At 41.3% G+C, this 15,008-nt stretch overlaps 1 protein-coding gene across 1 annotated transcript in view; it reads left to right on the top strand.

Moving 5' to 3' along the window:
• ryr3 (ryanodine receptor 3) overlaps positions 1-15,008 on the top strand; it is a 102,229-nt gene that overhangs the window by 31,433 nt on the left and 55,788 nt on the right. The window contains 14 exon segments of the mRNA XM_076084058.1: positions 1,954-2,053; positions 2,436-2,529; positions 3,034-3,108; positions 4,157-4,313; positions 5,761-5,925; positions 7,471-7,592; positions 7,737-7,917; positions 8,421-8,556; positions 10,885-10,980; positions 11,113-11,231; positions 12,479-12,612; positions 12,917-13,158; positions 14,124-14,316; positions 14,560-14,776. Of these exon segments, the coding sequence (XP_075940173.1) occupies positions 1,954-2,053; positions 2,436-2,529; positions 3,034-3,108; positions 4,157-4,313; positions 5,761-5,925; positions 7,471-7,592; positions 7,737-7,917; positions 8,421-8,556; positions 10,885-10,980; positions 11,113-11,231; positions 12,479-12,612; positions 12,917-13,158; positions 14,124-14,316; positions 14,560-14,776 (2,031 nt within the window).

Genomic DNA, 15,008 nt, shown 5'->3' with positions numbered 1-15,008 from the left:
CTAATAACTTTCAAAATTGCATTTATATTTCTTTGTTAAATTACAAATACAATGCATACACATACAGGCACACACCACACCGCACATACATTATGTTTCATATGTGGCTTGCTTTTCCAAAGTGTGATTTAGCTTGCTGTAAACAATACAAATGATCAGACGTCATGGTCATTCAGCATTTAGATTTTAATGAATCAAAGCACTCCCAAGGCAGCTCCTCTTTACAAAGCAGGAGACAGCGTCATTGGGAATCATCCGTTTCAAACTTACCATCACACACTCGAAAGAAGATGCTCTTTTTAAAAGATAATGGGTTAATTGCAGCGCGAGCAATTCTCATTAAAGCGTCCACTTAGTTTCTCATTTCCAGATAAGAGGTTTTTCTCTCATGAATATTTACACTTTTCAGACAGTCTGGATACATCAGGTACAGTCTCTTGTTTCTGATACACACTGTATCATCCCTCGTTTCCCCTTTGTCTGGTTTGCTTGTCAGATCGCTCATAATTCAGATTTGCTTCACTATTGTTTCGGGGGGCTTCTTTATTTCTCTACCAAATGTTTTCACGTCAGACAGGATTGTCTGCTCTACACTTGCAAGAGTTTAGAGGCAGACAATGTGCCGAGTGCATAGAGGTTTTTTTGGTGTTTTTCAGAGAATATGTGCGTCAGATAAGCTGAGGTTTTCTGCTTTGGTTCACTGTCTATCTCAAAAAGGCACTTTGGAAAGTTTCATAGGCGTCGGATAGCTCTGATACCCGTCTCACTCCAGCCCTCTTCAGAGTGACGAGGCAATTCAAGGGGAAAACTTGAAAACTTTGCACTGCTATCTGTAATTGAAATCTGATAACTTGCAAAGCCCTCCTGTGCAGTTTTTTTTTAAATATTTTTTTGAGCTTGGAGTGAATACTTTTTCCCTTATGCAGAGCTATACACCCGACCTCAATTAACTTTCTTGGTAAAGAGTGAGGAGAGGCAGATTTGAAAAAGGGAGAGGGCGAGGAACAGGCAGGGAGAGAAAATGAAAGAAGGAGGGACAGCGACGTGCCACGCATAGGAGAGTAGTGAGCCGCGCTGGCTTCTAGTGGCCGCTCTGGCCTTTCAGGGAGGGGAATGTGCAATTACAGCTACTCTGGCACAGAGACAGACTTTCATCTCCTCCGTTGGGAAATCTTCACCTGCTTTGGCCCGACAGAAGCTCAGCTTTTGAGAATGGGACACATCAGAAATTCTGGCATAAAACGATCAAGTGCTCCAGTAATGTGAACAATCGTAGAGGTTTGTGACACAGTATTTTTAGGACGTAAGCGCTTCTTGCTTTGCGTATCGGTGTCCAGTTAAGCTGAATTGCAGCAGTTTTGCTTTAAAATGAAAAATCCTATCAGGGAGAGCTGGTGCACAAAACGTTTGACGACATACAGTTGTAATCCACACACTGGTTTGCAATATTTTCATGCACAGCACTCCATCAATGCATATCTTTTGTAAACATTTAGGGAAAGTTGCACTAAAACGCATGGTATACTGTACACCAATACAGACCAATACCAATCCAACAATGGTGTAAAAGTGCATAGTTTTAAGGGAAATTCAATGAGATGATTTTTACAATCAACACATCGGCTCTTGTGAAGATGTAGCTAAAGGCTAGGATCCTTTTGAGCTTTCACTCCCATTTGAATCCTGCCTGGAGGGAAAAGGGAGCCACTCCAAGTGTTTCTGCTGGAAGGAATAATTGTATAAACTGAACACTGCTGCGCAGAGAAACTCTGATGCAGCAGTGCTTTTTAGCCCACAGCGTACTAACACTGTTTGGCAGCTCAGGAGGACGGACACAAAGTTGTTTTAATCTTTTTTTCGAATCTCAACACTGGCACATGTCCCTCCTCCTACTTCACTGGCATTCTTCACTCTTCTGTCCTAAGCCCTGGATAACATGATGCTCTCTTGCAGCACCTGTCTATCTCCAATGGCAACATCCAGGTGGATGCCTCCTTCATGCAGACCCTGTGGAACGTCCAGCCTACCTGCTCTTCAGGCAACATGGCTGTAGGCAAGTTCATGACTCCAGCAACAAAAGCAACAACCACTGTAACAACTGTCTCTCATCGGAGACAGTTTAATACATTTGTTTGTTTTCAAATAGTATTGTTCTCTTGTGTCTTATCCGGACATGTTAAACCTGTAAGCAATACGGAACAAAACCTGTTAAAGCTGTAAACTCACCATAATATTTGCAAACAATAGCAAGAATTTTGATCATGTATTCTTTAAATATCCATGTTTTCATGCAGTCTTTTTCACTGTATGGTTGGTCTCTGGAAAAGAGAGCGACCGTACAACTATAATATAGATTTCTAGATTATAATTTCTGTCTGATCAAAGAGGAAAATGTGGAGTATCTTGTGTCACAGTGTTGTTTTTGCTATCATTAGGGTATTTGACTGGTGGACACGTGATGCGTCTTTGTCATGGGCATGATGAGAGCTTGACCATCCCTGGAGCAGACAAGAGCGAGGAGGAGAATCGGTTAGTAGATAATCAGCTCGGTACAGAGTTTCCCACAGGATTGTGTGAGACTACGGTGGGTGGACCTTGAATCGTGAGGGCTCGGGTGCATACTCCCCCGGAATTTATTTTGTACATTTTAAAGCGTTTCCATTTGATGTAACTTTATACTTCTACTCCACTACATCTCAGAGTGAGGTATTGTGCGTCGGGTCGGATGGGTTGCCAACATCGGCACAGGCCGCACACTGAGGACAGTTATTTTTGTCATTAGCATAACACATGCAGAATTTGAAAAATATACGTACCTCTATTGAAAACATTGTGCTTTTGTAAGATACTATTTCACTTTAAAGAATTTCTTGTCCAAATGTCTGAACAACGAGACTTAATCAACATCACTGGTACCCCCTGTGCTAGAACAGTTTAGCAGTAGCAGAACATTTTTCACGCTATGTTGTTCCCACTGTGACTTGAAAGAGTCGTATATCATAGAAGCCCCCACTTGTGTCTTTGTGCTCTCAGGATAGTCAACTATGAAGCGGGTAAGGGAGCGTCAAGGGCCCGCTCACTTTGGAGACTGGAGCCTCTCAGGATCAGGTGAGATCACACCCAAATACTCACACATGGTGAATACAATTCAGTGAAGTAACAGAAAACCCTGGAATAGATCACCCTCAGAAATGTATAGAGGTGTTTGATGAGATCTCTTCATGAAGAATAAGTAGAATTGGTGCTTTATGCACAAATGTCACAACCAGTCTACTGTAAGTTATAAACATACTTCACCTCCTACTTTGAACTGCCACTACCAATTAGCTGGCAAAGTCCCTCAGAGGGTGAGGTTCTGTTCAACATCCCCTTCAATCTGCCTCTCTTCCCCCTCCATCGTCTTTCTTTCCTTTCTTTAACTCGCCACCCACGCAATTTTCCTCCAGTCACATCGTCTGCCGGCTCTCATTGGGACTGCCTGTCAGAGTCTGTACACTTTGAAATGCCGCAGGTGCATCTATTAAGGCACTTGTTCTCCTTTTCGGTTTAGGGATGAATTCTGAACAGTGTTTTCCACACTACATTAGCCGCATAGAGAAGGTTGAGCACCACTGACAGTAAAAAAAAAAGTTATAGCTAAAAAAATAGTTAAAGCTATTTCTCAGTTGACATTCTCATTCCGCTTGCAGATTGGTTTTACAAATATTTCAAAAATATTCTCATTGGTTGATTTAATCGTCAATGAACGGTGAAATAGCACTGTCTGTTATATAAAAGAAGGAATTCCTTTTCAACATGTAAATGAATATATATCGGTGGCATCCTTATTCAATAATTCATGAAGTCAGGCTTTATGATATTTGAGGTTCAACTAATGCTAACAGCTAACGTGGATGAATGATTTTGCTAAAGAAAACATGTTATTTCTCACCGGTAATTAACCTAATCGGCCTCCAGAATTGGGCTGAGTGTTCAAAATTGAACTACATAATGCTTTGCATTAAGAAATACAACAACATTAAATGCTTATTGTCATTATGCTCCAGAAAAACTCCTTAAAAAAGGCCAGGAAAGTGTTATATTATTGTCACTGTACCTGTCACCTGACAATCCAAAGTCATATCCAAAGTTTGTGACACCAGTACTCTGTGTTAAGCTGGAGCGGTAGCCACATTCGCTGGGGTCAGGCCTTCCGACTACGTCACCTCGCTACTGGCCATTACCTGGCCCTGAGTCAGGACCGCGGACTGGTCCTGCAGTACAGGTTGAAGTCCGACACCAAGGCCACTTCCTTCTGCTTCAGGCCTTCCAAGGTCAGTGCTCATTATCCCTAATTCATTTTTTCTATTTTTTCTATTTTAACAACTAGCTCTGATGTGCCCTTTGAGCAAGGCAGTTGTACCATCTAAAAGCTGCCGGGAGTGTTGCTGTAAATAGATGTTCTTAGTCAACTCAACCCTATTAAAAGAGGACTCGAAATATCTTCCTCTGACTGCGTCATAGTAGACTCCCAGGAATGGTCTGTAAGCTGTTAATGGGCTCATGTTTTGCCATGATAAAACAGACAGTTTTAATAGTAATGTGTTAATGTTGAAGCAAACATTCATGTTGTCCACTGATCCAACAGCAACTGGTTGGGATGTAGCCACTTTCATTTAGGAGGAGTCAAGAGAAATGTACCATCAACACTACGGTATTAAGAGTAACTCTTATGCATTGGGGGATTTCAGAATAATTACTAAGTATTCTTTCATTTGCCTTTCCTTATTTCCCTCAATTCCCCACCCTTTTATTTTCCCACGCTCTGTTTTGAACTCCGAGGACTCTATAGTTCTTTTGTTTTGATAGTGCGTATTCCAAAAACAATGTCTCACTGCCAAAAATAGCACATGGCTTACTGAAGTTCAAATTGAAAAAGGGTATTTTAGTGATGTTGTTCAGTGAGCTGTTTAAATGTAAATTGTGCCATTTAGATGTAGAAGTTGATCCAGGAGTAAGATTGTCTCACTTCTCAGTGTTATTTCTCTTTGTGACTTTGATTCCTGCAGTTATTTTACTTTTCTTTCCTACTGTATCTTCTTCCAAAATTAGAGCTGGATCCAAACATGATACACTAATTATTTTATGTTGTTTTTTTTGTTGAATACTACATTTTTATCCTGTGGTAAAATGGCTACAACCTCATAAACAGCTCAATGCCCGCAGTCACCTTCACAGAGTACCATTGTGTCCCTGTGGATATCTTTTTATCTACAATAGGTTCAGTATGAAATCCCCCTGAGTGCTGTCCACTTCACAGTGTAATTGCTCTCAGTCATCACTGTCATCTGCAGGCGTTTTGGGATTACTGGGGAGTCATGGTACTTTCGAAAAATAGAAATACGTAAACAAAACCTCTTCTTTTTGATGTATTTCCAAACCTCTTCTCTCTCCACCCATGATACACGCAATCCAGTGCCAGTCGGTTCATGTATCTGAAAAGGTCAATGCTTTGCAATGTTGAACACGGGCATTAATATGTTCTCCGCCTCTTGCTGTCGACTGCAATCAGCTGCATCGCTCCATCTCTGCCGAGCCAGAAATGTAGTAGAGCTAATGAAGCCAGCAGCAACCTCCTCAACCTGCCTCTCTGATTACCATCTCATCACAATTTATCTTCCTTTGTCATATTTCCATGCCCACGTGTTGTGTGTGCGCGCTGCTTTTCTCTGTGTGTTTTTTTTTGTTGTAATGTGGGTGTGTGCCTGTTAATGCGAACAGGAAAAGGGTGACTCGGGTCCAAAGAGGGACATCGACGGCATGGGAGTGCCAGAGATCAAGTACGGAGACTCTATGTGCTTCGTCATGCATGTGGAGACAGGACTGTGGCTGTCTTATCTGGCGCCTGATGCCAAATCATCTCGCCTAGGACCGCTGAAAAGAAGGGTAAATTGGATAAAAACTTTTCTTCTAGACCTTATGTTTAAATGATTATTATAATACATCTTTTCGGAGCCTACAATTTTCAGATTATTCCCATTCACATAACAAAGAATTTCCATTTAACCATTATAAGCAATTTTATGAAAGATGTCTATGTAGTCATTAAGATAATAGTTTTTGTGTTGTTTTGTACTCAGTAGCTTACCTAAGAACTACATACAAACATAAAGTTTCCTTTTTAATAGCTGTTACTCAATATTTACTATTTGAAAAGCTTCCTTTGTTGTACAGTTATGTACACACACTGTACATAGTATATGAATAAGCAACAAGGGTTGGGCTATAATTCCAGATTATCGTTAAATTGATTTGTGATTGCATTCAGACGAAAGGATCATATCAGCATGTCAGGTAATTTCAAGCATATTGTAAACAAAAACTGACAAAGTTAAAGATTTAGAGTTTACATTTGACAAAATAATCCAAACATGTCCACTATTTAGTTGTGATTTTTGCATAAATTTGCCAAATCATGATGCGTAGTATATTGATATTTGAAAAATACTGGTTTTCTTGCAGCCTTGGTTTCTTTATTCCCATAATTCACAGTTAACTGTGGCCCTTGTGACCTACTAGCCATTTAGGAACATATTTTAGGCTAATCATACTTCATAGGCGACAGTGCCTGTTGCATAATTATGATTGCACTGGTGCATAGTGATACAAATATCAATGTATATGGTATCTGGCATCTCTCTTACCTCTACCTGTGCTTACAGAGAGATCCTGAATGCCTGCCATAGCTCGTCTCAGACACCTCGAAGCCCATGTGTTATACGGCTATTTAAACACTTAGGCAAGCAAACCAAACTTGACCCAACCCCTCTCCGACACTCACCCGTCCTGCACACATCATGTAGCAACCCATTTGAATGTGATAATGGGCCATTTGGAGGGGGACAGTTAGTTTTGGGTGAGACAGAGGGGATTAGGGCGGCACATGAACGCAGCTCATCGCTGGTCACGCCTTCAGAGACATCAAACGTCCCTTCATACTGGTGCCAGGCAGTCCCTGCAGCCTTGGCAGCATACTAATGCACCTGATATGTTGGAGGTGATAGTCATTCTACACTGAGACCCCCCACCTCGTCCCTCTTCTTGATTTTGCTGTTTGATTACAGTGAGTCAGGTTTCACTGAGCTGTAGTGGTGTAAATATACCCACCAGCTGCAGGAGACTCCCTTCATACCCTACATATATAAATAACTTTTTTCAAAGCTTACAGAGTATCTGCTTAAACTTTACAGTTATATTTGAGCATTTTCAGAGAGCAATGTTGAGATATGACTGGGATTGTGTATTTATGCATATTTCACTAACTCTAAAAGCTGTTTAACATCCATCTATGGGACACGATATCAATAATATCAAAGGTCTAATTGGACGATTTACTGATGCCGTGATGTTTGATTGCTTTATAGATGCCATGGTGTTGATCCTGTGGTGATGATGAAATGCATATTTATGTGTGTGTTTGTCCTTGTCCAGGCCTGCCTGCATTCTGAGGGCCACATGGACGATGGGCTTATCCTGCAGCGCTGTCAGCATGAGGAGTCTCGGGCTGCCCGCATCATCCGCAACACCACCATCCTCTTTACCAACTTTATTAAGTAACGACAAGGGGTTATTCTCAAACACTTTCATCCGTCTTCTCTGTCACACAACATGACACAATGTTCATATTTAGGCTGGGTTTATTTCACAGTTTTACAGCTTGATTCTCCATCTTGATCTTCCCTGTCTTTCCCCCTCAGCGCTTTGGACAGCATTGCGGAGAGGGAGTCCATGGCGGTGGCTGGGTATGTTGAAGAGGTGCTGCAAACACTGAATGACCTGATCGAGTACTTCAAACAGCCCGATTCAGAGCTGGAGCACGAGGAGAAACAGTGTCTTCTCCGTTCACTCATCAAACGACAAGACGTCTTCAAAGATGAGGTGAGAGCGGACGATGTGGAGCCATAAACTTCTAATTAAGAAGCGCTAACGAAATGCTGATTGTGAAGTTGCCATGTGAGGATAATTGAACTCCTTAGTCAACCAAAAGATACTTCTTTAAACCCACTGGAGCAGCGTCCAAGATGGATATATATCGAGATAACAGTTGAGACATTAATTCATATTTTGTATGCCTTTTATTAAAGATTTTGACACTAGAGAGACGGAAGGAAGTGAGTGGAGAAATAGGGAATGACGAGCGACAATGGTCCTCGACCGGACCTGCTGCGGTCGAGGACCATTTGTTTGTTTTCTATATTGCTTTTGCGTTTGTTTCCAATTTTCTTTTAAATACAGTAAATGAATATGTCACGTGACTTCAAAAACCCCATTGCGGGAAGTTCAAGATAATTATTTTACATCTTTTTGCAAAAAGGAACATACCGTCTGTGTAACGAGGTGAATCATAGATTATTCATGGGAATAATCCTGCGTCTTCTCAGGGCATGCTGGCACTGCTATCCAAATGCATCGACCGGATGAACCTCTACAACAACGCTGCCCACTTCGGAGAGATGGCAGGGGAGGAGGCAGGCGCGGCGTGGAAGGACATTCTCAATCTCCTCTATGAGCTATTAGGTAAGCGGGCCCGAGTGATGAATCACATGAAATATCCACATCTTCTGTCAGCTGTTGACCCTGGGCAGAAATGCAGTATTAATCTTCCCATAGTGTCTTCGCCGAATCGTCATCTTCTCCTTCACGCTTCTTATATCTTGGCTGTGTTCTTCTCCTCTTACTTTCTTCCTTCCCCCTCCATCAACTCCCTCCTCCTTACTCTTCTTCTCTTCTATGCCACTTCTGGAGATCACAGCTGCTGACACCTTTTGTGAGACATTCATTTGTAACTATTAGTAACAAGCGAGTGTCGAGAGAAGCCTGATTGCTTCTTAAATACTTCTTTTCAATCTGTCCTGCCTTCCATTTAGGACATCGTTCTCTGAGATCAGTGTGGACACATTACGAATTGTTGAACTGCATATCTGAAGAAATGATAGCGTCATTACCATAATGACAGTCATCACAGGTGCTGGCATTAGCCCGTCCTCTTGGGACCCGCTTTGAGTCATGTATATTAAAGCTTTGACCCTGAAAAGTTTTAATCTGGACAACTTTTTCTTGGGTTGTTTGTTTTGCTGTCATTGGAGCTTTCCCATCAACGGCTTCCCGTCGGCTCACCTTGACTGCCCTTATATTCATCACCTCCCCAGCATGCACACACATTAAACACACGGGCTCAGAACCTACAAATAAATGAGTACACTCCAGCCTTGCCCACAGAGGGGTCAGCCAAAAAATGCAAATGCAGTCTGGTGAAGAAGGGTGCCTGATAGATTGTGTTTGTCCCGACTTCTTCTTTCCATATTAACCCTTAATTAGTCTTTTTCAAAGGCTAATTATCAGTGTAAGTTGACTGTCCAGGTGTTCAACACACCTGTTTAATGATAAGGACATGGACATCAAAATCACACATCATGGTAACTCATTAGTTTTAGTTACTCCAGGGGCAGATTTACCTCTTTACACAAGTGCTTTGAACTAGTTAAATGAACCTGGTTACATTGGCTATTTAAAATAGCACATGCCTATATTATACTGTAGATAACCTACATAATGCATTATAAAGCATTATAAGAGTTGAGTTTCAGAGCTCATTCTTGATCCTGGAATCAGCCTTTGAAAAAACTGTCTCATCAGTGTCTTACCTGCTTCAGGTCAACCAATAAACGTACACACAAAACCTTACCCCCTTTTATGCAAAATGATTAGTCAGCAGTTTGAGCAGTTACTATATTTATCCTTGTAAAGTACCTTGTACTTTACAAGTACTTACCTCTTTATGATATCTCAGTGTGCATTTATAAGAACTGTACACCTGTACATCACTGCAGCAAGTTGAGAAGTTTATGCACTGGAGGTCAGATAATACCTAATACCGTTAGGTTTTAAGTAACTAGTATGCGTTATTATAATAGATTGTGTAGGTATGATTTAATAATTACAGATATGTGCTTCTTTAAAATGTTCCATATCATTGGGAAAGATTCCTTCAAACTAGAGGAGGCTCTTCTGATGGCAACTTCTTATTCCATGTGCAAAACCTGTCAAAATGTCACAAAAGCTTTTTATGTTGATGATTTTGCACAAAGCCTTTCACAATTGTTTATCTTTATTGATATGATGCCAGTGTTATTGTTGCTAAAAGCAACAATAACACTGGCATCATATCAATCCGTCTGTCTTAATTGGAGGTAGATAGTGGTAGCTTTCTCAATCACTTAATATAGTGTGTGCTAATGTGACCATTATTTAAAGTCTGTAGTCTGTGTAGCCTCAGGTTCTCCTCTCAGTCGCTGACTTTTAATTTCACATTCACAGTGAACATCCCTGCCTTTGCCACGTGGATCTATCCATGTGTTCATATTGAACAGTAGCTTTCCTGAAAAGACAGAATTGAAAGAGATTAGACACTCATCAGTATTCCTTTGGCACAAAGAGCTGTTAAATTGTTTCACGGGCATTATCGCTCCAGTGTCCCTGAATCCTAATGGTGAACCATGAGACAGTGAAGTAATAAGGAGTCTTCTTAATGCCACCATGGTGAGAGAGAAAGGGCAAAAGGGAATACTCCTCAACATTTTGTAGAACATAGAGCACCTCCCTTCAAATTCTGTCTCATGTATTTGCTTTGAGAAAGAGTTCATAATAGTAGGTGTCAGATTTAAAGAATTGTAATATCTACCTCTGGACCGAGGATATCACACAATGACTTGTGTTCACAGAAAAATGGTTGGAGTATTTTTCACTAAAACTCATACTGTCTGGAACATCAACTCACGTACAAGTCTGCTTGTCTCTATTGGGTTCATGTCCTTAAACCTTGTGAATTTGTTGTCTTTCGTTCAGCTGCGCTGATTCGTGGGAACAGGACCAACTGCACCCAGTTTTCCCGGAACTTGGACTGGTTGGTCAGCAAACTGGAGAGACTGGAATCTTCATCAGGTATTATGGGAAACACCGAACCTTTATAGGATGACATTGAGTATCAGAAAAATTGCTCCACTGATGCTAAGATGTGGTCTATTATATTTACATTTGTTCTGATAACGACGCGTATTTTGTCTGACCTCTCAGGGATCCTGGAAGTCCTGCACTGTATTTTGTTAGAAAGTCCGGAGGCTCTGAACATCATTCAGAGAGGTCACATTAAATCCATCATCTCTCTGCTCTACAAGCATGGACGCAACCATAAGGTGGGCAGAAATACGTGTACGCAGTAGCCTGAATATCAGCTAAAGGTGTTTTAGACTGAATGCGATTGGTTTCAACGATTGATTTCAACTCCTGGATTACACCATGTTTAATAGCTCAAGTAGTGTCATACTGTTAAAAGTCACTGAAGCTGTCTAGCTCATAACAAAGTAGACAAACAAAATATTGAATGGATGAAAACTATGGAGACACAACTGTGCTTCATCTCGTGATTAGTCTCAGCTGTGCTTTGAGCTGGATGCTAATGTTAGCATGTTAACATGCCTATAGTTACCATGCATTTTATCTAACAGGGTGTTAACATGCTAACGCTAGCATGTTACTCTAACATGTTCTCCTCGTGCCAGCATGGGTTTTCTCTGGGTTCCCAGGCTGCCTCCCACAGTCCAAATACATGCAGGTTAGGTTATTTGGTGAAAGATTTCATGCTACTGCAGCACCGAGATACTTCGCTCCGGTCCAATACTTAGGGACCACTTTCCACCACTGCTAACGTGACCAACAATTACAATAGTAACTATTATGGTGAAGGAAGAGGTCAATTACAGCCTGTTGCACTTCCTGTTTTCCTTGGTAAATCAAGAGATGAAGTACTACGCTGAAAAATCCAAATATTTTGTACAAAGCTACATGTGGTACTGGTGATTTCAGAGATATTTTATGGACAAATGTGTCTCCTAAATCCAGGGAATTACATGAGGTTACTCATGATGTCTACTTAATTGAAATCTATGTTTTTATTTCATTATTGTCTTCTTAGTATTTAACAATTTAAGTTACTCTTACTGGACAAAACAGAATTTGACTGCGAATAACACCTTTAGACTTCAGTCACTGTTGAGCAAAAGTTAAACTAACGATTTAATATTCGTCACAAGGACTGACATCTAACGACATAGTCACAATTTACAAGGTGTAATACAGTCACAATTTACAGGGTAAATTGTTGCAGGCATCAAAGGGTATCCTCGTAAACAACAGCTGTCATTTTATGAATGGCAGGTGGAAGTCTATGGTTGTGTAGGCCCTGCATACAATGTGCATATGCTACAAGCATGGCAGCTTGCAGAGAATCTGAACAAACAACAGATCATTTAACTCAGAACTAAGGTGTGTATTTTCATCTTCGGGTGTGTGAACGCACTTTCTTTTACATTTGTGCAACGTATTTAAAAAACAAAAGAGAGCTATTAATAATAGTGTTGTTTCCATTTTCCCTCTCTCTCAGATTCTGGATGTCTTGTGTTCCCTCTGTGTTTGTAACGGGGTGGCAGTGAGAGCCAACCAGAATCTGATCTGTGACAACCTGCTTCCCAAGAGGGACCTGCTGCTTCAGACTCGACTAGTCAATGATGTTCAGAGGTAAAGAAAGAGGAAAGCCTCTTACTGGTTATGAATAAGTGTTTGTGTGTTCAAACTTGTTTTAGTGTCATCATGGTAGCTGGTTAAAATCTGATATATATGTTATGTCTTATTGTGCCAAATATTAAAATATCCTCCTAGGAGAGACAGGTGATGTCTTGGATGGGTTGATTGGAGGACATTTTAGGCCACTACTAGGTGCTGAATCAGAAAGTCTGGCTTTTGGGGTTCAACAGAATGATTCAATGATTTCTATTCTGACGCTTTGCATCATAGAAGCTTCTTTCTCTCTTATCACCTCCAGTATGAGGCCGAACATCTTCCTGGGCGTGGCTGAAGGTTCAGCTCAGTACAAGAAGTGGTACTTTGAGCTGGTGATCGACCAGGTGGACCACTTTTTAACTGGCCAGCCGACACACCTGAGGGTAGGCTGGGCCAACACTAAAGGCTACGCTCCGTACCCCGGTGGAGGAGAAGGATGGGGTGGCAATGGTGTCGGGGATGACCTGTACTCTTACAGCTTTGATGGACTTCATCTCTGGTCAGGTAGGCATCTTATTTAAGGCCAGCACCACTGGCTACTTTTATAATATGAGGGTGATAGAGATTGAAAACCTCAAAATTTGGGCTCATAGAAAAAAGTGGGTTTGAGTGGGTTGTTCTGCATTAACTTAACCTTAAGATGATTTTTCACCAAATTTAATGTTACAGAAAAAAAATTTACTTAAACTTGAAAAGCAGTCTCTAAACTGAAGCCCTTTTTTGAAGTTTTCTCTGTGTCAGCAAATACAAGTAAATTACAAGTAAAAAAGTGTGTTCTGTTACGTTTGACTTGGATCTACTTTGTATAGTATAAACTGGTAAATATCTTTCTTTGATGATTTGCATCATTACGGTAAAATAATTCCAAATCATGGTGTGCAATACAAAAGTAAGGTCTTGTGGATTTGGAAGGACTTTGCCTTGAAAGAACTTACTGTGAATAATGCAGGAGCCCGCTGTCCACTCTCTAGGTTGCTCTCTTCATTTACCACAGCACTGACAGTGATATAAAATTCCACCATTAAAACCTCCACGTTAACCTTCCCTCAGGACTTTACATCACATGCCTAATGTCTTCAAGCTGCACACACCGCAAAGGTGAAGGCCAGCTAAAGACATGCAGACATGTTCTCTGCCGACAAGAAAACAACATCAGTGTTTGCATCTCGTTTAGCCAACTGTCGGCTTTGCTTTAGGCCTCTGAGTCCTTGAATGCCCCCTGTTCTCTGCTCTCACCTTAAAAGCACAACACCTTTTTCACCTCTCTTCCTTTCCAAATCTACTAAAAGATCCATCACCTCCCCTCATTCATTTCATGTCATCCCTTTTAAAGCACTCACCCCCCCATCTCTCCGCCTCTCTGCTCCCCTCTCTCCCCCTCGCCCATCAACCTGCCCTACATTTGCAATGACATTGCTGGTGTAACAGCCATCCATCCTCCCTCTCCGTCTCTGCCCAATGTTGTCTAGGGCGAATCCCGAGGGCCGTGGCCTCCGTCAACCAGCACCTGCTGAACTCAGACGATGTGGTCAGCTGCTGTCTGGATTTGGGCGCTCCCAGCATGTCCTTCAGGATCAACGGGCAGCCTGTCCAGGGCATGTTCGAGGACTTTAACACCGATGGATTCTTCTTCCCTGTCGTCAGCTTCTCTGCAGGTGTCAAGTAAGGCTCCGCATTTATAAATGGGAGATGAGATGAAAAACTTTAATTATATTTATACTAGGTGTTACTAAGTACATAATTAACTTGTGGCAGAAATATTAACGAAAAGTTGGATAGATTGCGGCCCTTGTATTATGTAATTCAAAATTCATTGAAAAAATAAGTAAAGAGATGTTTAGAATACACTGGTGAAGTTGAGTTATTACATAACATCTTGCAATGTTATGCAACTTCTCATCTCAGAGCCCGTTTCCTGTTGGGTGGACGCCACGGAGATTTCAAGTTCCTGCCACCCGCTGGTTACTCTCCGTGCTATGAGGCGCTGTTGCCCAAAGAGAAGATGCATGTAGAGCCTGTGAAGGATTACAAGAGGGACCATGATGGGGTTCGTGACCTGCTGGGAAACACCAAGTTCCTCTCTCAGGCCTCCTTCGTTCCCACTCCAGTTGACACCAGCCAGGTGAGCAGAGCGCCATCGAGGAAATCTTACTTTTGCATCAGTAAATTCAAGATTCATGTATATTATGAAAATTTGAAGTAATTAAAATAAACAAGAGAACATATTTTTAAAAGTTTGAAGGCTCACTGTATTCACTTTTACATTAATTATTGATTTGCAAACGTTTCTACAATCCACTGGACGCTAACAGTTGCATTGTCAGGAGAAAAAAATAACAACCATCTTCATTTGT

Source organism: Anarhichas minor, unplaced genomic scaffold (genome assembly GCF_050575085.1).
Source record: "Anarhichas minor isolate MPS153535 unplaced genomic scaffold, ASM5057508v1 ptg000136l, whole genome shotgun sequence".
Classification (NCBI taxonomy): Eukaryota; Metazoa; Chordata; class Actinopteri; order Perciformes; family Anarhichadidae; genus Anarhichas; species Anarhichas minor.
This window is presented reverse-complemented; position numbering and strand designations above follow the sequence as displayed.